General features: G+C 38.9%; 1 protein-coding gene across 1 annotated transcript; it reads right to left on the bottom strand.

Annotated features, from left to right (window-relative positions):
- Positions 1–2558: 2558 nt before the first annotated feature.
- LOC130192376 (transcription factor 12-like) lies at positions 2559–18717 on the bottom strand. The gene is made up of 5 exons (XM_056412324.1): positions 17906–18717; positions 17507–17579; positions 8549–8622; positions 3413–3515; positions 2559–2608 (listed from the first exon to the last, which is right to left on the bottom strand). Exons 1-5 carry the CDS (start codon positions 17975–17977, stop codon positions 2559–2561), a joined length of 372 nt encoding a protein of 123 aa, XP_056268299.1. The 5' UTR covers positions 17978–18717.
- Between the last annotated feature and the right edge of the window lie 7033 nt (positions 18718–25750).

The raw sequence follows: 25750 nt of genomic DNA, 5'->3' as shown, positions 1-25750 counted from the left end.
AAAACATTTATCGACGATACAAGAAATGCCAATAGTCACGCGCAACAAAAATAAGAGAGAAGAAACAAGAAATAGAATCGCGTAACCAACAGTTAAGGCCACGTAGCTCGGAGATCAGTTACGCGTTATGTTCTAGTTCGTCTCATGTTTAGTCTGAACAAGCAAGTGGAGTGAACTACGGAATGTTACGTTAACTCCGCGAACCGCGGTACTTATAGCTATAGTAGCATAGTATTAGAGTAACGCCAGCCAACGGAGAGCCGAGGCCACTTGTGTCTGAGCTCAAACCAGTGACTGCTGAAGTTGGAGAGACCACTGCTGAAGTTGAGAGGAGTCTCGGAGAAGGATTGAGTCGTAGCTCTCTCGTAGTCTCGCAGAAGTTCAGGAAAATTATTTAAAGTTATTTTTAGTTTTAGTTTAGTTTTCTGATTGTAACATCATGTAAATACACACACACACAAATATATAATATATAAACAAAACACTAAAAACTCACCTGAAAACAGTCTCAGTCGAACAGTCCGAGTTTATCTGCGATACCAAGCCTAAAAAGAAAAAGAAAAACCCCGTTAAGTCCCATAAATGCACTTTGATAACGGCCAAAACTTGAAATGACGCCAGTTGATTTTTGATTTTGTTGAATGTGAATTTTCAGATAACGTTTTTTTTTTCGTTATTATGTGACTAGTTATTTTTTATTATTATGATTATCACTCATTTTCTTTTGATACTGACTAAAAAAACTAAAACAACATTTTACTGTGTATTTTACACTTTTATTGTATTTTAGCATGTGATTTAGGTTTTACTTTTATAACTTAGCATTAGCATTATATAATATATAAATTTATACGTTATTACGCTTGTTGTTGTTTTTTTAATAAAAAAGTTCCAAATAAAAAAATAATTAAAAAAAAAACTCAAAAAGAGAAAATACACCAAACAACATAACATATTTAAGTTACTTTCTCTAAAACTTTTACGTATACTACTAAATCTTGATATTAATTTGGACGTTCGGGTTTACAGTGCAGATACAAACCATAATATACAGTTCAAGATCAGAACACTACAGAATACATTGTTACTTGTTGTTTGTCTCTGGTTCCTTTGATCTTCATTAATACTATTGTTTTACACATCTTCATCAAACATGTTCCAGATTGGTTTTAAATGCTTACATTTAAACATAATCTACAGTTGTAAAACAGGTGGGCTAGTTTTGTTTGTGTTTTTGTTGTTGTTGGTGTGTTAAATATTTACAAGTGTTGTACTTTGTGTATTTCTGTATTGTGTAACTGCATTATGCCATTGTGTTGGCGTAGTATTGTGATCAGCACTGCGCGGGGAAAGGCGCCACTAAAACTGCCAAAGAGCAAGAAAAGAGTCATCGGTTTGCTTTTCCACAGCAACGCGTGTGCAACTATGTTTCCACTGGTAATGTCTTTGCAACCAAAGCAAAAAGGGGGACAGATCTGTGGAAATAAAAAAAGGATATCTGTTCATCAGGTAAATTATGGTCAACTGTTGAGCCAGTTAAAGGCATGCTGCCACTGTAAACACACACACACACACACACACACACACACACACATATTTCATTGTACAACACACACAGCCTCAGGAAAACCCAACAATTTCCACACACCTGATGGAACGACTGACTATTTGGCCAATTCTGAGGTTTAGAAACTGTTCTATATGCTGTGTAACAACCACCAGGGTTGTTGGGATACTAAACAACCCATTCAACAGTTCAGAAACTGTATTAACTGACTTCTCCGTTAAACCATTGCTTTCACTACTGCAGGATGTATTAAAGGTTATGTATAACTGTTGTGTGGTTGTTGTAACCTGGAGGAATACAATTTCAGGCATGCTTTAATGAAGTTCTGAAAACTCCATAAATGTATTTAAGTCCCAGATATTACTGTGGAAAAATAATTTATTAAGACTAAACTCATCTTGAATTCCAAGCCTGAGATAAGCTCAGGCATTTGGAAAGTTTACAATCACGCTGTCTGAATGTGACACATCACTGCAACAGATCACATTCACATTCTGCAGCTGTTCAGTATAATTACTGATGCAGTTGAAAAGGGGTGAGATACGCAGTGTGTGCGTTTGCGTCTGAAACAGTCATGTGATCAATTACAAGAAAGATAACGTTGTGTTTCAATTCAGCAGCAACCATTTGTGAACTAATCGCTTTTCTTGGAAACCAGTCTCCAGGGCCGTTCCATAATGAGCTGAGATGTAGTTAGCCATAACACTGTCAAGTGGTTACACATCACAAGCATGCCAGGGCAAAGAGCTGGATAACACACAGCTTTTAATTATAATAAGAACACTTAGTCAGAAATAGGGTACCATATGTAGCTGCAAATGGTATTTGTGTCATCATTATCAAGAAAGAAGTTATGATTTAATCTATATCTTTAAAAAATCCACAAATGTGTGTTAAGGAGGAAAATAAACCAACAAATAAATAATCTTTCGGGAATTTATTATCACAAAAACAAATAAACTACCAGCAGCCACACCTTCGCCAACCTGTGTCAGTTGTTCCGCCCGAACACCACGTGTTCTAATTGAGCCTGCATGGAAACTAGATCCAAAGAGAGCAGGGAAGTCAAAATGGATCTTTGTAGAAGTAACGGATGAATGGCTTGAAATATGCAGCTTCTGCATTGCAAAGTGGCAGAAACATTTATTTTGACAATAAAATACACATTACGCAGTAAAAAACTAATATGTATTACTTTTTATTGAAAGAATAGTGTTAAATTACAAATAATATTTGTGAAACGAATGGTATTGACAATGGTACTTGAGCAAATCTACGAGCAAAAACATAAAAATAAAAGGAAATCACTGCTGCTCTGCACTGGAAAATAGATATAGAATGCAATTATAGAATTCTTCCCATTTATATCATGAAACCAAAAGGTGATTAAATCAAGCAAACAATGAGGTCAAGCAAGAGATATTTAAAATGAAATAATCTCCAATGAATTCTAAAACTTAGATGTCTCTGTGAGACGGTCTTCATCCGTCAGTTTAACCTTGCACCCTGAAGTCACTACCATGCTGCCAATGGCAGTTGCTGAAGGTGGTTTTGATGTCTAGGCTTCTTATGACAGAAAGCTATACTGATGGCTTGATTTTTAGCCTGGGGGAGGGTCATCACAGGAGGAGGAAGAGGGAGATACTGAGAGAGGGGAGGAGGATTAAGGGAGGAAATAAAGACAGCAGGAGAAGGAGAAAAAATAGCCCTGCGGCCTGGCAAGCCTTTCAGTACTGCTACCTCCAGATGCATGATGTGCCTTAACCTCAATCAGGCAATTTTCAAACGCGATTTCCACTACCAAAGGGCATGTGAGGGGTGAGTTGAAGAGAATCACTTACTTACCCATTATGTTTGAGTTCATGAAAGGTGTTGGGGACAATCCTTCGTGGGACACTAATCGACTGTCACTCAGATGATCGCCATAATGAGGCCTGTCAGCGAAACCCTGGGGGAAGAGATCAGAATAACCACATTACTGGGCAACTTCACCAATTGAATGATATGACATTACACTAATTAGAAAGAAGAGAGCACAATAGTCGGGAAAAAAATGTCAGGGGAGAAAAACAGCCTTGGCAACCCGCTGCCTACACTGCACAGCAAACCCAAAGAAGGAAGACAGACTCATCAAACAACCAAAGACTCGCTGAAGGCTAAACAAGTAGCAATATTTTGTCTCCATCTTTCATAGTTTCGCCATCTGCGTGAGCTCACCGTTGCAGTGCAGCAGAGATGGCAGAGAGAAGCTCAATTATTAGCAACATTGTCTCTCCATCTACGAAATGTTCCACCAATAGCGTAGCTCGCTAGAGCCTCATATCACAGTTTGTCATCTCAAAGATATCTGAGAAATGTTGAAGTTGGAGCCTTACTCCTTTAATTCTGATACCCAACGGCACAGAAAGATGACACGTTATGTGTAACATCAGCTTACTACTCTGGGGGGATTTGTGTTTGTGTCCAGTCTGTCCTTTGTTTTACGTTCTGTTAACACGGTGATGTTATTATCGTGATGTTGGCACTGTATGGTTCTGCAGGCTAGTTGTTTATGAGTAAAACCATTTCAATTTTCACAAGTTTTAGAATTAAAACAGATTTCCACTAAATTCTTCAGCATATGAAGCATATTGCCAACATATAAACACCTGTACATATTTGTGCTGTTTCTCAGCTCTTAGAAAACATTTGAACCTGCTGAAACCTTTGTTTAATCTGTATCACAATATGTCCATGAATCTAAACCTTAACTGTGTTTACATTTAAGTTTTCTTCGTGATTCTACTATTTTATCTATAACAGGTTTATATATAACACCCCGCCATTCATAAGAAGGTGTTGTTACATAGAAGAGAAAGAAACAGAGAGATGCAATCCCATATCATTTCCAGGTACCTGCAGCTTAAATAATTGTCTTTTTCTCCTTCAGCTTAACAGTGGCTTTTCGCGACAGTTATCAGTTTTGGGGGCTTAGGTCTAAATATCGGTCACAGTATGGTTTTTGAAACTCGGGGTGCTATGTAATAAAAGATAGTCTGTTACAGTGCTAATCTTAAACCCTGTGAAAATCCTCCTGTGCTTCAGAAGTCAAATACATCTCCCCAAACTCCCACCAGAGTAGCAGTGGGCTTGTATTTCTATAGAGTCATTTTCACCAACTCATACCCTTTGCATTCAACATACAGTAAGAAAAAAAGTCAATCTTATTATCCATCTTTTTTTTTGAGTGGATGGTGATGGAGTAATTTCAAAGGCACTGGGGTGTTGTGCTGTGTCGAGGGAATCCTCAGAGATTCCCTATTGTGCTCCTGCCAGGCCGCACACACTGTTAATCACACCATGAACAGACTCAATAACAACAACAGACCTGTGAGAGGCTCGAGCACGCTGACGCTCACCGGCTTACACAGCTAACGTAAGCAAAACACATCTCCTCTCTTCTGCAGCAAAACAAGGAAAATGCTTCAAACTTTGGAAAATAATACACTTATGTGTTTTCTGACTGATTGATACCCCTATGTGTGTGTCCATTAAACATTAGGCAGCAGCTAGTTAGCTTAGCTTAGCATTAATACTGAAAATAGGGGTAATCAGCGAGCCTGGCTCTTTATAACCAGCCCCTCGAAAGCTAACTAATTAACATCTTATATTTTTGTTTTTGTGCCTTCACTTTTTGCTTTCAACCCAAAAAATTATATGGCAAACTGCCATTTTTATGCTTCATTTCTTTTCCAGATTAGACGGACAGTATGTAATGTGTTAATTAGTGAGTTTTACATCTGGTTGTTTCGCCATGTTGTCACTCTGACTATAGCAACTGATTAAACAGACAAATCCTAAAGTGCTATTGATTGTATCACCTAACTCTTTGCCAGAAGGCAAGTTCCACAAAAAGTAACACTACTCCTTTTGATGACATATTAGAAAGCACTTGATCATTTATCAACAAGTCTTCTTGTTATGACCACCACTGTCAATCCAGGCCCATTGTGTGTGTGTCAATACAAACATCTGGGACAGTTACATCATCAATCACAGATCCCTTCTCATTCTCAAACACTAGTGGCCGACATCTATCTGAAACACTAACACACGATGTCACTGCAGCCACAGGGCAGCGTTGACACTATTGGCTAAATAACTGTCAGATCGCTATGGCGGCGTGCGGGCCTTTTCCACCAATCACTCGACCACAACATTTAAAAAGTCATTTCTTTCCCACTCTGTGCTGCGTCGCAGGTGAGCGTGTGGCTGCATGTGGCCGCTTGGGAAGTGATGATGTGGTCGTGATGGATGCGTGAGGGGTCGGGTATCAAGTCGGGGCAGGGCGCTGGGGAAGTGGGGGTTGTCGTGCGGTGGGCACAGCCCCCGACTGTCAGACCACCAGCCTACAGCCACAGCTGCCCAGGATACAGCGGCTGGCCGGCAGCCAAGGTCAGCACGGCAGACTCGGGACTGTTCACAGTTGACTGATCACAGTCGTAGCTCACCCGCTCAAACAAGCTCAGGGACAAGACTGAATCCCCTTTGGAAACTAAACAAAGATGGAGCACTGCTTTCTTCTGAGAGCCTTGGAAATATTAGTAAGAGAGTAATTGAATGAAATTAGTCAATCCTAAAAACATCTTATTGTCACGGGGTGAGGCTCAGGTGCAGAGAGACAGGCTGTACTCCAGATTTGAGTGAAACAAAAAACACTTTACTTCAGGAAAAGGTCAAACATAAAAACTCTGGCCTGAAAGCATCTACAAAAAACACTAGGAATCACCATGCAAACAAAGACTGAGAGTCAGACATCGAAACAGAGACACTACAAGAGAACAAACCGACAGGAGACAAGGGATATTTAAATATTTAAAGAGCTAGAGGAGCCTTACAATCATAAAGAATGATCTTACTCTCATTCCTGCCATTTATGATCTTCATCTTCATCATTTTAGTTTTACAATGGAAACTGAGACCAATATTTTCAGAAATGCGTTCTGCAGTCATATCTGGTTCGTTATAATATTTTGGATTCACGTTTGTTTTATTAGGAAACCAGGGGGGTTGAGAGGTACAACAGCTCAGTGACCAAGGAGTCGCTGAAATGTTACCATTACCATGGCAACGTTTGATTGCAGCTGATTAAGATGAGCTAATTAGTACAGTTTGACAAATGCACACTAATATTATTACGGGACTTAAAAAATAATATAAACTCTATTCAGACCTTATGTTCGACATCTTTCATACATTATGGGCCTATTAATCAACTGTTAAAGCCAGCATGTCAGATTAGTGTCAGTATTTCAACACACCTTAATTAAAATCGTCACACAAAATTTGCAGAAATCAAACCAGCTGCAGGGACTAAGAAGCACTACGAGTTACGTAAACATTGTCGAGTCTATTTCAATCAATTTCATATCAATATAAGGTGTATATAGATGTGTGTGGGTGTGTAGAGTGTGGCTTGTTTTATTGCCTGCCTTATGGTGGTGCAAACAGCTGTCTGCTGGCGGATGCTGTGCCTTGCGGTGTCAGAAACACTCATTTATATGCACCTGGAGCACAGATATCTCAAGCGTCTCTGTCTTAGAATTCAAATCAAGCTGCCTTTGTTACTATAGCCTGTAGATGTTCATTCGGGAAGGGCACAGAGAAATAAACAAGGTAACGCAGACCGAGTGGCTCTGACATTTAACTGAAATCTAATTGAAAGTGACAGGAGATTGACATTAAATGAAATTCATACAGGGCATCTAGAACAACCAATGTGTGAGGGACAAACAAACAGGGAGAGAGCTGTTCACACTTGCTCACACAAACAGTGAGATGTTCTCACTTTGATACAACCACAGAGATGCAGTTTAATATGCACAGTTTCTTTATCAATTTCAATCATTACCATTATTACTATTATTATTATACAAATGCATTCCACATTTATCCCTCTTTGTGATGCAATAATTGTATCGTGCATTGTCCCTGTTAAATGAAATAAAGCATTTTTAAGACAATAGCAATGATTTCATTGCATTGTACGGACTGTAGTCATTTTATTTAAAGATATAATAATACAATATCTAATTTTCTTCTTTAAAAAAAAATCTATGATCACTAACTATCACAAATAACATAGTATAATCTGAAATATTGAGGCTGCACAGAAGACCAACCTTCTCCTAGCATAGTGCAGAATAATATGAAATAAATGTCAATCTAAACTATATACTGTATACGGACAAATTATTGTTTCGATTTGCAACCAAAAACTGCTTAAACAGTCTGTCTAAATATCACATTTTATAGTTTTTCTTGTTGTTTTTCACATGACCCCCAAGTCATATAAATTGGTGTATTTGCCTCTGACTGACACCAAGAGCCATCAACTGGGAGCCATTTGCAGTAACAAATCCAATGTACTGTCCATACACTACTGCCATGTCTTCAAAGACTTTGAGCATGTGTAAACCCTTTGTGGTCAAACAACGAGCGTTCACTCGTCATGTATTTATCATTCATACATCAAGATCTCAAACAGAGGTCAGTGAATTCCATTCAAACCTGCTTAAAACCAAATATCTCCTGCTGTTGACTTGTTTCACGAATGTTGACGGACAGTTTTTAAATGCACAAACGGCTCGTTACTTTACATCATTAAAGCATTAAAGTTATTTCCTCAATTAAATATTTTAACAGACCTATATGAGGAAGCTTGAATCCACAATAATATCAGATGCCAGTGAGGGTTTCCTGCGATCTGTACAACATATTTGACTAAATGTAAAGAAATCTAATCCACCAGCTGTGACAACATTAACAAGTCCTCCCTGTCTCAGAGAAATGTGTCTATTACAGGTCATACAACATGACTGGTAGTCTGGATAAGGTGAGACTAAAACATTGTGAATGTACCCGTTTGATGTAATGAGTGTTAAATGATATGCTGTGGAGCAGAAAGGCCATTGAGAGGCGTTAAGGTGAGGGTCATCTTACCCGGGAGGACTCATAGGGGGGACTGGACTCGCCACCTGGGGCCCAAGATGCTTGGTTGGTCCGCTCATCCATACCTGTCAGAGAGAGAGATGCACGACTTAGTCAGCAAGTAAAGGTTACTCACACAGTTCAACGTACGTGTATCTACATGTTCTGCTCCTGTCTCAGATAGAGGCACGATGAAGAGATGAAGAAGTGGAGAACAACAGCTGCATCACAACGACAAACACAATGCTGGTCACTAAATACACGTATGATACAGGTGTATGCAGTGTCCCTGTAGTTTGAGTAGAACATCACATATAGACAATACTGCACTTGAAATAAAGACATGTTTTTCTCTGGATCCCTGAATGTGACTTTAAGAGAGAAAAGGATATATGTCTGAAAATATTATATAATTTTAAATTAGTGAAACCATTAGGCGATTAATTGAAATGACAGGGCAATTATATTGATAATTGAGTAGTCTTTTGTCAAGCAAAAGTATCAAACATTTTTTTTCTATAATTCAAAGTTAGTTTGGATTTGTTCGTTCGACAAAAAAAAAGAAAACAAAAAAAGGGATAATGAATGAAATAATTGACGGATTAATTGATGAATAATTGATGAAAATAATCATTAACTGGCAAATAAATAAAATCCTGAAATCCATTTACACTCTTCAGAAGTGATTTGCATACAAGCGGAAAAAATGCAACAGATAATCAGAAGGACAGGCGTATATTAAATATAAAGTTTGATTAACATCTCACTCAAGTATAAAATGTTATACGACATATTATCTTAAAGGGGCAGGATTTTACAACCTAACTAGGTTTCTTTCCAGTTTAGAAATTGCTTTATGATAAAAAAGAGCTTTTTCCATGGTGTCATTTTGTTTGCTTTGTATAAATCATGACCAACAATAGGCATTGTTTAATGCGCTTTGATGTTCCAAAAAGCCAGTTACAACTTCATGATTTGACATTGATGCATGCCAGGCTACTTCCAGAACGCTGAGCACTAAAACCTGATAAAACTCATTTTTAAATGAAAGAAAACATCTATGCTTCAAATGTCAAACAGATAAATACATAAAATTAATAACAGCAACCAACAGCAAAGACCATCTGGCCTATATAGAAAAACATACTATCTGATCTTTGGAATCTGATTTTGGAGATATAGTCTGTAAAAATATTTGAGGGCTCAATTGTAGTGGCTGTTTGAAACAATATTGTGAGTTATTGATTGTCCGTGTCGTAATCGCCTCAGTAAAATGCAATACCCAGTTCATGTTCACTTTCAAATTCAAGTAAATAAAGAAATCACATTTGAAGAAATTGTGTATGCTCTGAAAAATAATACAGCGAGAAAACAAACAATGTTTTAATATCAGGTCAATTTAGTTTATCTTAAAATCTAACAAATTATATGCACTGAACTGGCTCCATACAATCCAAGAAGCACGACTGAAACAAACAACTCCAGTAAAAGCAGAAGTCCAATCTGCACAGTAAACGCCTGTGATCACAGATCGACACACGTGGACGGGTTCTCGGGTTCAAGTCGAAGTATAGCTCAGCGAGCGGCACAACAGAAAGACGATAGCTATTGATTCCCCCCGACCAGGTTCAAGGCAGCTTCCTCGTATGCGTCACTAAGCCGAATCATTTCAAACTGAGCACTTCGACACCAGAGAAGAGTGTGAGAAAGCAGAACGATGGTGTTTTCAGGTACCTTATCTGTGAAGGTAAAACAATACCCGATCTGAAATGTGATAAATTACACATTTTTGTAGACAATGTGAGTGACAATTTTATATTATTATAAATAAATGTTCCAACTGTCAGCTGTCATGCTGCCAATCAATTCTCATTCAAAAATGTAATTATGCACTTAACCAGAAAGCATGTGACGTTTCTCTCACCAGAAATCACGCTGCAGTGAGCAGAGTTATAGAGAAGTTGCATCCTGACCAACATGTTGTTTTGCTGCTCGCACAAAGCAGATTCATTTCCTCTTTAAAAGACAGAGGCTTAACGGAAAATATATATTTATAACTATTTTTCTCATATATACACTACCGTTCAAAAGTTTGGGGTCACTTAGAAATGTCTTTATTTTTCAAAGAAAAGCACTGTTTTTTCAATAAAGATAACATTAATCAAAAATACACACTATACATTGTTAATGTGGTAAATGACTATTCTAGGTGGAAACGTCTGGTTTCTAATGAAATATCTCCATAGGTGTATAGAGGCCCATTTCCATCAACTATCACTCCAGTGTTCTAATGGTACATTGTGTTTGCTAATCGCCTTAGAAGACTAATATCTGATTAGAAAACCTTTGTGCAATTATGTTAGCAAAATTAATACTTCAAATATTAATCATTACTTCTCACCTTGTCAATGTCTTGACCATATTTTCTATTCAATTTTCAATTCATTTGATAAATAAAAGTGAGTTTTCATGGAAGACACGAAATTGTCTGGATGACCCCAAACTTTTGAACGGTAGTGTATATATGAGAAAAATAGTATATATAGTTGTGTATATATATATATACATACATATATATATACATACATACATATATGTGTATATATATATAGGCAACAGTCTCACTTTATCTGAATAGAGAAACTTGCATTGCTAATTTAACTTCTATTTTTGACACTCAGAGCACATTGTGGTGCTGTGACAACAGCAATGTGACATGTTGTAGCCCAACGGAGGTCTTTTTACACACAATGGTCAGCGTTTGCTCTCGGGGCCACTGGCTGTCATCTTGTCTAATTAGCATCTCCCTCCACGGCTCAAGGGTCCTCTCTCTTCTCCGAGCAGACAGGCTGCACAGTAAGATTACTCACAAAAGGCGAAAGGGACAAACACAAATACGATGAATTGGGCGACCCGGTGCTGCTCTGCTGTTTAAGATGCACATCATCAGGAATCCTGGTATCCTTTCCTCTCTCATACATATTCCTCAAAGCTATAATCAATAGTTATATATGAACAATGGATGTGTGTGCAATGTTAAAATCCCCCCAGAAAGAATTATCACCTAACTCGGCAGCTGCTCTGAGCTTTTTACCTTCTTTGAGCAACTTCACAGTTTCGCACAAACACACACCCACACACCCACACACACACATGCACAGACACAGACACACATCCACAAACAAGCTCTTCTGTAGGCAGCTACATGGCATCATAAAAAGCTCACACAACTCAGATGTACCCAACCTGCCCGTCACCAAACTACAGGGATAGATAAGGTTGCTGAAGAACATACGCTTAGTTACCAGTTTATTAGCTACAGCTCTCTAAACAAATGCAGTCTCTCTAATGCAACAGTTCTGTAATAAATCCTTACTTTCATGAAAACGTTATAGTGTTCCTTTTTTATTGAAACTATATAAAAGAGGTGTTGATTCAACTTTATGGGCCGACTAAATATTCGAAACAGAACCTTGCAAATGGTGCTCATTCTTTAACAATTAAACAAAAATGTGACACTCTTGAACACCTGATGGGTGTTTTTAATAAAATAAATAAGAGTGAACTAATGTGAATTTGTAGAATTTAAGGACAGAACTTCACGGTTGGAAGACGAAGGTTATATTTTCATGTGTGGCTACATTTTGGGAAGAAGGGTGAACAAGTGAGAGTCACAAAGCCTCACATGAAAGACGGCTCATGATGTCTTAGTGAGCTCTTTGTGAGAACAGAAAACATCAATATACATAGAAGAAGGATTAAAGTGCATGATTAAACTGATGATCAACATTGTGTATTAAATGATAAATTACCAGTGTCTTTATTTTTGTTGTCATTGTTATCAATTAATACAAACATAGAAAGTTTATGATTTTCCACAAAATACCTAAGAATAGATGTTTGGTTTTATTCATTTGTAAGTTGAATTGTATGTTTTATCTTAAGGAGAGACAGACAGAGGAATTACAGATACAAACCAAATGGGTTTTGACAATACAGAAAATTATAGAAAAACATAAAAATTATAATAATGTCAGAAGCCCCCAAAAGATATAAATCCTATTACATATATATGTTAACAACACCTCCGAATTTAAACTGGCCAAACAATTTCTCTCAGAACAAATAGTTAAACAGAACAAAAGCTTTACAAAATAAAACACGGAAAGCCTAGAGGTGTTTTCACATGCTTCCCATAAACTTTTAAACATAATTAAATAGAATATAGAATAGAATACATTCAGACACAAAGATAAACAGTTTGATTGAGGAATCTATAAAACCATTCCTTCTGAGATCAAATACTTCCCGCCACTCATAAACAGTTGGCAGTCAAACAACAGGGCTGAAAAAAAAGAAAGACAGAAAAGCTTCTGGTCCGGACGGCATCTTGAATAAAATGAGAAATGAGAAATGTTAGACATTTAAAAACGAGTTAACCTGATTCGCTGCACAAACAACTTTCCTATGACCCAAAATAAATAAACAATTATTCTGAGTAAATACACTGATGGAGGGTTGTTACATTTGACTAGACGATGGAAAAGTACTACGACTGCACTGGAATTAGTTGAAGACCTGCCTTCATTAAGCAAGTTGAATGAATTTAATGTTAACAAATAAACTCCTGCCTTGCTGATTCTGAAGAGCTTTTAACCAGATGTGGTTTCCTGTATAAATGAACTGAGAGCAGCACTAATGATCAATAAACAAAAAAACATGACTGCAACTAGCACATGTATACGAATGATGAATGGGAAGTCAAACCTAGACTGAGAAGAACAAAACAGTTAATGAATAGAATAGAAAATAAATGTCCAGGCATGGTGAGACTCCCTGTGACTGTGAAGTTCGTCTTCTTTACGGCCTGAAATTGTCCGGACATAAATCCAGACCAGAGACACCCAAACTACTCTCACAGGGTTACACAAACCAAGTTATTTGCTTTCTGATATATATATAAATGAGTACAAAGTAAAGTCAAACTTTAATACACTTAAATTAGGACATCGGTATTTTTACAAAAACTTAACAGAGCAATAGATGTTGTTTCATTATGTGCTGGAGAACAATACTATGGTTTCCACATTGTATTTATCTAGCCTGAAATGGATTAAATCAAAGTATTCAATTCAACATTAGTACAATCCTCATAAAGACAATGCTTACTAAATTAATCATTCCTACCTAGGTTGAGAAATGATTTACGACACAGGAGTGACCTCTGACCTTTGGTTTACCCAAAAAGCTAAACTCAAAGTGAAGCTCTTTGGAGCGTTTTAATGTCGGCATCCAACCGACTGACAAACCAACCTCCGAGCTGCTCATCACAACCAACAAATGTTCCACTGCATGCCACCAAATGAAAATGACCTCTTCAACAGCAGCCATCCACTGCCCCGCCACACTGTACCAGTCAATGGCCTCATCAAATGTGCATCATCAACACAGCTGTAAGGGAGAGATGATGAATCTCCGTTAGAGCCACTTCAGATTTATTTTCCAATCCATCTCTCTCCGGCACACTTTTGGAGGGTCTTGCCAGCCCCACTCTGCCTCAATTACATAGCTCTGCCCAGCTGAGATGCAATAATCCAAACTCTCATTCCCTGCAATTTCCACACTTCTGTCTGCACACTCACTTGCCTTATGTTCACAATCACTTATGTAGGCGCCTCTTCCCTTTCCTTGAGGATCAGAGACACAGGAACGCATCCCGGGGCTGGGGGAAGGAGGGCTTTTACCCACACGGGCCGACACACTGCTGAGGTGAAGCACTTCATTTGCACATCATTATTTCTGACGTGATAGTGGTTGCGTTTTGCATAATTCCGTAACAGGCCGGCAACTGACAGGAAAATAGACAGGAAATCGTAGAGAAATGCTAAACTATGTTCGAGGTCATTGAGAGAGAGTGTTTATCCTAAAAGTGAACTTCATTTCACTCGTCATATACATAAATTAAATTTGACCTCTGCATTAACTCATCCTATGTATGAGCAGTGGGCTGTGATATAAAGCAACCAGGGAACAACGTGGGGTCCATTCTCTCGTTACAGGACGCTTGTAAGCACTGGGATTGAACCAACAACCTTCTGGTTAAAGGGTAAGACACTCTACCCATGATTACCAACTGTACACAGTCGTGTAGTATATATCTCTGTGACAAATTCAGAAAAAAACTCAGGGGTGAGGATCACAATTCTGTTTATGTTGAGAAAGATTTCTTAAAATACCCAAATCAAGATCAGCATAAGCCTCAAACCCTTAGTATTGGTCAGGCCATGCTATAAACATCCTGAAATGATGAATCCATTCAGTAGTCAAACATATACAGGTTCAACATGATGGAGAAAAAAAAAATTTGATATCTTTAGGTTTTTCATGTTATTGAAACCCTGGACTACAAAAACACTGGAAACTGGAACAAATTATAAAGTCCTTGCATTGTTTAGATGCCTGTCCAACATTAGTTTTCTGACCATCTACTCAGAAAAAATTGTCCATAATTATCTACAAAATACCATACTAACTCATCTTTGATACATTTTAATATTTGGGGTTTCAATGGGTTCTTTATTAAGGACCTGTGTAATTATTTTTTTCCATTTTGCATTCATTCAGATATGTTTCGGGTTAAAATTCAAAGCATTTAACTGTCAAAACGTGTTCATTAATATTTCCCTTAAAACAAAATGAATCCACCAACATGTTAACCATCATATGTGGATGCAATATTAGGTCACCCAAAAAGGATCTGGTTATTGTGGCTGCCTTCTACCAATGAAGTTGAAGTTGCTGATAATCCACTCGAGCCGGGCAAGTTCTGTTTTATGCCATTACAGATGGATGAGATTTAGAAACATTTGTACAACTATTTATAGAATGATGTTAAATTGTTATAGACAAATCTTATAGGAAACACAAATTGTATAAATATGAAGTATAAATCAAATCTTTCGCTTTGATAAAACACAATTCTCTCCCAGCCTCTAATTCTTTTCTGTCCCGGACAAATCGCAGTGCGCTGCTGATGGAGTCTTTATTTAGAAGTCACAGAGTTCAAGGCCCAGCCGAAGGGCGGCTGTCCGCATGATGTCCACGTCTTACGATATTAAATCATAAAGCACACGCAGCAATGCTTCCTAAACAAAGCACATGGAATACATGGATGTGGCGGTCATTGTAGTGAAGAGTCAGTATATGCGCTCTGGTTATCTGCAGACTATCTTCAAGAATCAAAAGTTTCACTGTTTTCACAACCTGGCTTGTGACAAATGTAGTTGTCACTCATTACACTGAGTTACCAGCTAATGAGATACACCAGTATAAATTGATGGAAAAATCTGAACTTTGACACTTTTTGTTATCTTTAAGGCTGCAGTGGTGGTGAAGTGGCTGCATAATATTAAGAAAGTAGATTTTAGATCAAAAGGTTGATAAAAACTTTTTTTTAAACCCTAAAGACTCAAATAAATGAGGAAGGTGTGACTTTACAGTAGATTTGACCTTGTTTTACTGGAGCACACGCACACACCCACACACGCTCGCATGGTTAGGTATTCTAAAATGAATCCTCACAACTGCATAGTCATTGTGAGACAGCTCTGTTCTCGTTCCTTTGTCTCTTCAATCCGTTTCCACTAAGTGTGTGTCTTTAGTTTCACAGATAACTGACTACAACGAGGCTTTGTGGACTGCACACAAAACATGCTTTCAGAAAATATAATGCTTGATTGTTGATATACTTTTTGTAGTAGCACATCAGACAATAGATGTGTTTTGGATTAATGTCCTGTGGCATGTAAAGCTGGGAAGCCATCCAGAAGCAGGGAATCTGAAGTATTGTTATTACAAACGAACCATCCATCAAGTCAAGATGCTTCATAGATAAACCAAAAACGACAAGTAATTAGTGGAAAAGACGATTCAGTGTGTGTGTGTGTGTGTGTGTGTGTGTGTGTGTGTGTGTGTGTGTGTGTGTGTGTGTGTGTGTGTGTGTGTGTGTGAGGGCTATCAGAGGGACTTGCCAATTATCAAACTGCTACTTGTTCAAAGGAAAAAAACACTAGAGAAAACTCAATGAGAGGAAGTCTCACGAACCCATTAAACTACACTAGAGTTCACAGGCAGCTCCACTTCTGATTGCATCTCACTTAGACATATTAATTAACCTGATTAAAGAAGTGCCTCCAACACGCCTCACAGCGAACCCTGAGAAGATCAGTTCTGTTTCTCTGAACACTTGCTGCACTGGGCGATAAGAGCAAAACCTTCTATCTCGATATCGGTCACTTCATGTCTCGAAAGCGATACATTATATATATATATATATATATATATATATATAGTTTTATTAAGAACGTTAGTGCAAAATGAACGTCACAGTTTCAAGGGAAATTATTGAGAAAAAAAAGAATAAATATTCTCATCTAATACCAACTGTTTACATGCATGCACACAAATACAGAGTAATCACACTAATACAATAGTTTGGTTTAAATATACTGGGTTATTCCCAGAAGCAGAATTGTTATTGGGTTTTTTTGAGTTAGTATTCGCTTGTAATTATTAGTTTAGATGACATGTTTGTGTATTTAAATATCTTGATATGATTCCATTGAAAGTGATACATTATTAGATTAAATTATCGCCCAGCTCTACACTTGACATAACACAAAGTAGCCAAATCATGCCCAATTTACACCTTAGTTATGCCTCTGGCAGTACAGCAAAACATGATTCACTGTTTTGCACCATGATGCCAGATGAATAAAACATTGACACTTGTCCATGAACTAGAGCGCTTTGTTCTTCTTCTTTACTACAACACTCCACTGGAGTTCCAGGAGGAGAGCGCACGTTTTACCCACCAGAGCACACCGAGGGGGGGGGCATCACATGCAATACAGGACTGGAAACTAACACCTTTATCAGACGTTATACTGAAATAGCTTCGAGGGGTCCTACCTGGTGCAGTGAACTGACTGCTTCCGAGTGTGGTGGGCTTGTTTTTCGCTCCGCTTACAGGTGGAGAGAACATCTGAAATGAAGAATATGGACCTTCAGTTCGAGAGCATATACTCAACAGTGCATAAGAAAACACTCATATTATTTTAATTATATTATGAGCTGCAGTTCTCCTTAAAAGCAGCTTCTGGTTTTCAGAAAACATCACAGATACACAAATATATATATAGTCTGTCAAATCCTATTAGCCACCACTAATATAAACTGATCAATTAGTCATGTTTCGCCTATGTGGTCCTCCTCACACCTTTAAAAAGCCCTCAGATATGCGAAGGCACCAATAGGTAAAGACCCCCCCCCCCCCCCAAAAGAGTTGTTTTAAAAAAAAAGTCATCCTACCGCACTGAAATCCAGCAGGTCACTTAATTCCTTGTCTGTTCCGAGAGCGGCGATCCGCTGCTGAGGATTCATCCTGACGATCTATGAACCTGACGAGAACACAGTCCATCAGGTCGCAGCGTGGCTGCTTCACAGCGGAGCGCCACTGGTTGTGGGCGCCGAGCGGAGACCGCGGCGGGGAAGTTAAATTGCAGCAAATAAGAGACGCCGACCGTTCCGCCACATTAAGGGCGGATTAAAACAGTGCAAACATGGTGTCGGCAACGTAAGTTTATTTAAAAAGAGACGTGCGGGGATGCCGTCGCCCGGTCTAAGAGCTGCAGCATCATCACACCGCTGCGGTGGCAATTCGTCTCTCCCGCAGCACCGACGTGTCTGTAACCCGCTGCCGAGGCGGGCCACCGTAACGTCAGTGGTGTGCGAGGCGGACTCGGCGAGCAGCCCGGGGGTGAACGTTACACCGCGTCCCTCCGCCGACGGGCTCCCGACTCATTTACAGAGGGTTTAAGCGACGAGCTGCAGCTTGAAGACACGAAGGAGCGGAGACTTCTTCCTCCAGCGAGACGTACATTACATGTAAAAAAATAAGTCACTCAAGACAAACGCATATATTTCAAATGACAGTCTGAATCTCCTGCTCCAGAATACAACACGCAGTGATGGTCTTTTTTTTTCTTAACTCCTAACTTCTTTCACCCGTCCGAAAGCTTTTGGTAAACTCCCCCTGATATTTGACATTTTCTTCCGATTAAAATCCCGACTAGCTCTGGTGAAGACACGCTTTCTTGCAATACAACTCAAGAGCAAAATGTGATCTTAAATGACAATACCTGGGTAAAATATCCTCTCTATGTACATATATCAGTGACGAGTTTCCCTTAGGCAGACATTTTTGGTTTGCAAAAGCTTCAGCACCACGATGACATTAGTGATGTATCCCTCCGCCGAGCACAGCGACATGACGGTCCCACTCAGCATGAGAGTCCACACACACTGTCGCCGGTCACACTGGTGCGCCACATGGCTGCCTCTGCTTCATTGAAGGGGCGTCTAATGGATTATACAGACATATTTATATTTTAATGCCTGGAAAAAAATGCAATGTATTTCATGAGAATACATTATAGTCAAATACTTGCCACAAGATGTTGTTTTTAAAGCGTTGTCCATAGCTTTTCTCCCAAAGCTGATATTTCTTCATATGAGCAAAGTAAATGTTGTTAGCCTATACGTCATGCAGCAAAGGGATGTATAATGTATGTCATATCAGCTCATGTGGATCCTGCTGTGTACGCTCATTTAGCTGATGTGACAAGCTAAAAAAGCTAGATTCAAGTTGGTTTTGTTGTTGGTAAGACTATCTTTTTTAAAGAAACCGAGATCTGAGAGCGAGAAATGAAAGCGACCCTCTGCGAGGGAAAAACAATTAAGGGCCAACATCTCTTACAGCTTCACAGGGTGGAGGAAGTTAAAAGAAGACAAGAATATATACGAACTGACGGGACGTCGCTAACTATCTGTTGAACTTGTAGTTGGTGAAAGCCACGTGAGGTCATGCGGGTCCTCACATGCTCTTCAAAGCTCATAGCAGATGGGGCTTCATATAACGATGCATATGTACACAATACTGTATCTGACTCTTCTTCCCCCTCGTGTTATTGAACAGCATGTGAATGCATATCTAAATATTTAATTTAAATCAGGAGCCATGCACATCATGCTTCTAAAGTGGTTCTCTGACAACTCAACTTATCTCCAGGTGTGTTCAGGGCCAGTGATCTGCAGGTGTGTTCAGGGCCAGGGACATGCTTGTTCATGTCAGATCTGACAGATCGACTTTGAGATGCTAAAATGTGACCCTGTTGAAAAAATATGTAATACGTACAATTACGGCAGCTTAAACATTTCCCCTTTTTTGTTAAATGTTCTGAAAGACCACAGTCCGTAAACATGTAGACTGGACGGAAGGTATTGCGTATTGCGTAAAACACGGTTCAGTGAGGGTACTACTTTTTCCTCCGCGCTGTCGAGAAACCAGACAAGAGGACCCTCTGTCAAGTCGGGTTCATTTAGCCAATGCTGTAGCTTGAGATCGTGCAACGTGTTTAATGAATGCATTTTAAAAGCCTGGTACACATTTAACTTGTCATTACCTCCAACAACTGCTTTGTGGATTAATTGTGTTTATTTAAAATTCATCTTTAGGTGTTTATTTTGTTTTTTTGTTTATTTATTGGATCCCCATTAGCTGACGCCTTAGCGACCGCTAATCTTCCTGGGGTCCACAGAAAGGACAAAATACAATACATACAAAAACATACAAAACATATCGTGAAACCAATAGTTAAAAATAGTACAACAAAGTTTAAAAAATAGTGCAGTCAGATGCTCAGTACAGTTGAAGGATAAGATATATGTTATGCAATTCAACTTAATTCATACGAAGAAAAAGAAAAAGAAAATCAGATGACTAAAAAGCAATAGAATACGTCAAGTGGTGAATGTTCTTAGGTGCGCCTTTAATTGTTTTTTGAATGACAAATTATTACTCATGTGAGTTAAACGAGGAGGTAGTAAGTTCCAAGCGGTAATTGCACGATAGATAACAGTACGTTTGAGGTGTTTAGATGGATAAAAAGATATTTTATCAATCCCGCCAAGGAGATTTTTTTCACTACAGCAGCATTTATACATTCAGGTAAAGCAATATTAAATGTAGAAATGCAAAATTTAGAGAACAAATTAAATAATAATAAATTAACTAACAAAACAAAAGTGCAAAGATGTCACCAAACAAACAGGATATTGGAGTTATCCTTGAGTGATGCCTTTAATCAGAGCTAAATTATTATAGTGAGAAGGAATGATCCCCTGTATATGTCCTTTTTTGGTAACAATCCATAGATATTCAAATGTTAATTCTATGCTGAAACTGTAGCAAATATAAAAACAATTTCTATGTCTCCCCTGTTCAAATCATAAAAGACCTGATCATGTGGGAATATTGTAATTTTTAATCATGTTTATTATCGGTGCTTATTTTAAAAGTTGCATAAAAAAGGTGTTTAATCATTTCATAAATGTCAGGAACCCAGTGATGCATTTGGCAGAAACTTTAAAGCTACTATGAGGAACTTACATTGTGTGTTGATTTTGGCGGTCCCTGTGGACAAAAGTGGAAGTGATTCTAATCACCAGAGTCTGTTAAAGAACTCTGCTACTGCAGGCAGTCTACCCCTCTAAATCCTGGTTCTGGTTCTGCCGTGCCTCCCTTCCCTTTGGCGGGGCCAGCGACACAGCCTGAGTCTCCAGCAGCGGGGTGTTGGTGTTTTTCTCCTCTCAGAGATCGGTAGAGAAGCAAGGCGAATCTCTGCTCGTGTCCGGAGAAGGAGATGCTGCCGTCAGGCGCTGAACTCCTCCCGCTGAAGCTCTGACTGCAGGTTGACGGGGGTAAGCAGGATCTGGGTCCGACAGAGGGCTGGTTGATGCTTGAGGTCCGCTGGACTCTAAGTGGAAGCAGATTCTGGTGAACCTGCATTATATAATCGGATTTCATAAGAATCTGAACCGGTCACACCGATGACAATCAAACCGATGAAAAACTATGCAGAAATGGAAAGTCCTCTCATTTATGGTCTTGTTTACTTATAAAGGTCACATCAGTATTTCATAGAGACTGTTTTATAATCAGTTCCTCACAATAACTTTAACAAATTAAGAAAAGTTAGCGGACACTCCAGCAACTTAAATCTTGTGGAGTGAAGAGGATATAGGTTTGTGTTTGTCCTGTAACTTAATGCCATTAAAATGTATTAACAATAAAGAAACCACTTAAAATAATTTGTACGAGTATGGTGTAATACTTCCTTACACAACGCAAATGTTCACACTTTAACATTTACATCGATAAGTCATGCAAGAGGAGATACTTTATCACATAAAACAAGGTATCCCATAATGCTGAAACATGGACACAGAGCGCCTCTACCCTGTATTGTTAAATCCAGACTGCCACCTGTTGGACAAACTCAGATCACACAAAGTTCACCAGAAGTTCCTCACTTATAAAAATATCTAGATAAGCAAATTGTTTTAACATATTGTTTTTTGCTTATTTCTAAGATTTCAGAAATCGGAAAAGTACAAATTAGTAAACGAGAGATAAAACACATTTAGGATGTACTGTTTATATGAAGGAACATTATTTTATATGGTTAAATAATGTTTCTTCCTCAAAACTCTATAATAAAGGTTGCCAGGTTGCTACCATTTAGAGAAACTACAAACCAAATCGTGGCCTTCATTTTATGTAAATGTATTGATGATGTTAAGCAATATCTTGTGGTAAGAAAAACAAAACCCACGATATGAAATCTGTAGTTCTGAATGCATCCAACAATGGTGGCCTAGAATTCTTAGACTAGCTCTTTTAACAATACATCGAAGAAATTAACTCAGGGTTTTCACGTGTCCAGTTTTAACACTTTCCAGTCATGGAAAATACATGGAAAATGGGTGGGAAAAGTCCAATGTCCGAGAACATCTTGTGTTATCCTGGAAATGGTTTCAACATCCACAATATACCTGCAGCACTGTAGAAAGTGACTAAAGGCCATACAGAGCCCCACATTCATGAAAACTCGTAAACTATCACCACCTTAAGAGAGTTAGCCTCATACGGGTCCAATCAACTATTCAACTTTGTAAAAAATGTGAATCTGTCGGTGAGATCTGTAGCCGTATACCATAAAGTTCGCATTTTAACATTAAAAAAAATGTGTTTCCTTTTAACCTTTCAAAACAAAAGTCCGATTTATCTGTTAAGCGGAAGTAGTATAAAACGTCTATATTTAGAATAGAATAGAAATATACTTTATTAATCCCCAAGGGGAAATTTGTTTATTCAAACAATACAATATAAAAGGCATACATCACAATCAATAAGGAAAATGCTAAACAGTCAAACAACTCAAAACAATAAACCCTTCATGGGGTTATTTACAGGCGTGTTTACTTCTCAACAAAAAAACAGCAGGCATCTGGAAAAATCTGGGAAATAATTTGTGAATCGTTAATAAAACATGATTTACCCTTCAACTTCCACTGATATGCATGCAAACTAATACATCATTTCACACACACACACACACACACTGTCACACGCACAGACACACATACACTAAAACACACACATAATGACAGACACACACACAGACACTCGCATACATACACACACACTCATACACAGACACACACTATCATACACACACACACTCAAACACACTCTTACACACGCACACATACACACACACAGACACTCAAACACACACAGAATGACAGACACACACAGACTCTCACATAAGTACACACACATACGGACACACAGACATACACACACTCACACACACACACAGAATGACAGACACACACACACACTGTCACACACACAGACAAACACACACTCACACACATACTCAGACACACACAGACACTCACATACATACACACAGATACACAGGCAGAGACACACACACTCCCACACACAGACACACACTATCATACACACACACTCTTACACGCGCACACACACGCAGACACCCACTCACACACGCCGGCTCATGTCTCCTGTCCTCAGCCTCCAGAGGACGTCCATTCATGCTGCTGAGGTCCAGCGGCTGTGGAGACGTCCTCCTCCATGTTGTCTGTTCATTGGTTTTGTTTCAATGTTCTCCATCCAGTTAGGAGTTTGGTATAAAAGCATCATTTCATATACTGCCGGGGTCTGTGACTTACTTTCCTATTTTCTATTGTCAATGAAAATCTTGTAAATATAAATGATGCATTGCTTTAGTTGGATTATTTAGAGTGAAGATATATGTTGGTATTTGTTGCTGATGGTTGCCAACTGACATGACACATGTTGACGTTTTGCCATGTAGGATGTTTTGTACGATAAAATATCTTTGTGGTCATTTACTGTAAGCTATTTTTGGCAAAACACAAAACAAATATAATTTTTGGTTTAATTGTTTACCAGTTATGAAGATGATAAATTAGTACTGGCTTAAACTTACAATATATTACTAGGGCTGGGCACGTTAACGCATTAATCTTGCGTTAACGCATCAATGAATTAACGCCGACAATTATTTTATCGCGCGTTAACGCAGGTTTTATTATTTATTTTATTATTGTAAAAGTGTGTTGCTCACAGGCTTTTATTTTGTAAACGTCTGCTACTGCTTGCTGCGGAACCAGAAAAGAAAGTCATTCGCGGTTTAACAAACATGGAGAATCTCAACAAATGACGGCAGGTATGAGACGCCCTCAAGACACACATCACACGGAGAATACACGCGTTGTATGAAAAGGAGAGGACTGACTGCAAAAGCGACAGCTTCACAACGTGCACCCTGTTGCTCTCACTGGGGACGACTGGACATCGGGTGACCAGACGTCCAGTTTTCCCCGGACATGTCCTGCTTTTGAGACCTAAAAAATGCGTCCGGCAGGGATTCCAAAAAGGATTTTGCTTCGTCGGATATTTGTGTTTCTCTGGGTTTTCATAAACTAGTATTTACCCTTACAAGTTTTGGAAATGGTATCTTCCAGTATAGAGAACAGTCATTGGTCGACCGATCTCAGGGTTGCCAGATACACGATAATTATCCTCCAAATACAACCATTTTGAGCCTTTGGTACGATACTTCACCATCTCCAATCTGGCAACACGGAGCACCTTGCCGCCTCCACTAGTTCATTGTTGTTTGTACCATAAACTCCTACCAGCGCCGCCGCTCCACAAAATAGGCAACAAAAAAATCCTCATAGTTATAATAATTATAATGCCGATATTATTTCAGTCTAGAAATAAGAGATGTTTAATCTCAGCACCCCCCCCCCCCCCCCCCCCGAGACGAAGTGTCCTCTTTTTCACAAACTCAAATCTGGTCACCCTACTGGACATCACTCGGTAACCACAATGACTTCGGAGTTACTGTGCATTATATTGATGAGAAGTGGGCGCTGCATTCACATGCCCTGACTGATGAAAACAGAGGAGAGACATTATGCTGAAACGTGCGCGGGACACTTTACTGAAGTTGCACAGCAGTGGAATGTGTCAAATAAAGTAACCACACTGAGCACAGATAGTGCACCAGAGATGATCGCTGCTGCGAGACAATTGCCTTGTGATCATGTCCCTGCTTCGCGCACAGTCTCCAGCGTTCTGTCACAGTGTCTCTGCATAACAGCGTTTGACAATGTCCTGACAGATTTTATGGCACTTTAGTTCATATGGCAGTACATTTAAAATAAGTGTCAAGTTCTAGGAATTGACTAACTGCACTGAAAGTGTTTTCTGGTGTCTCACTCTAACAGGGACAACACATGTTATGGCACTTTCATTCATATGGCAGAACATTTAAAATAGAAGTGCGCTATACACTACTTTTGAATTAATTATTGGATTTTGCGTATACAAATGCGATTAATTGCGATTAATCGTGATTAATCAGGGAAATCATGCGATTAATCGCGATTAAAAATATTAAGCATTGCCCAGCCCTAGTTTAAGGTTTGCTGGAGACAGGCAGAGTGGGCACGTTGGGTCTTCTCCGTACCATTGTTGAAGGTTACTGGGCGATGGCAAGACATCATACGTTGCTCGTAAGATGAAGCTGGTATGAAATGCTTCCATACTCCACAGTTCCTTCTAAGAGAACTTCCTTCTCTCAACACCCTCCCACCTCATCCACTGTCCCTGTTTCGATTGGGAGACAGCCTTTGCGCACCTTGTTGCCTGCTCTTGCCGGCGCACCTCCTCAACGACCAGACCTCTGC

This window comes from Pseudoliparis swirei, chromosome 4 (assembly GCF_029220125.1).
Source record: "Pseudoliparis swirei isolate HS2019 ecotype Mariana Trench chromosome 4, NWPU_hadal_v1, whole genome shotgun sequence".
NCBI classification, from domain to species: Eukaryota; Metazoa; Chordata; class Actinopteri; order Perciformes; family Liparidae; genus Pseudoliparis; species Pseudoliparis swirei.
Note: the sequence above shows the minus strand (reverse complement) of the source record. Positions and strands in the feature narration are given on the sequence as shown.

What these genes read in the sequence shown, in the direction of transcription:
- LOC130192376 (XM_056412324.1), bottom strand. Translation starts at nt 17,977, where the DNA reads ATGAATCCTCAGCAGCGGATCGCCGCTCTCGGAACAGACAAGGAATTA. An exon ending in CAGTCAGTTCACTGCACCAG is followed by an intron (nt 8,623 to 17,506) that starts GTAGGACCCCTC and finishes TCTCTCTGACAG; the next exon opens with GTATGGATGAGCGGACCAAC. An exon ending in CCCCCTATGAGTCCTCCCGG is followed by an intron (nt 3,516 to 8,548) that starts GTAAGATGACCC and finishes CTCTTCCCCCAG; the next exon opens with GGTTTCGCTGACAGGCCTCA.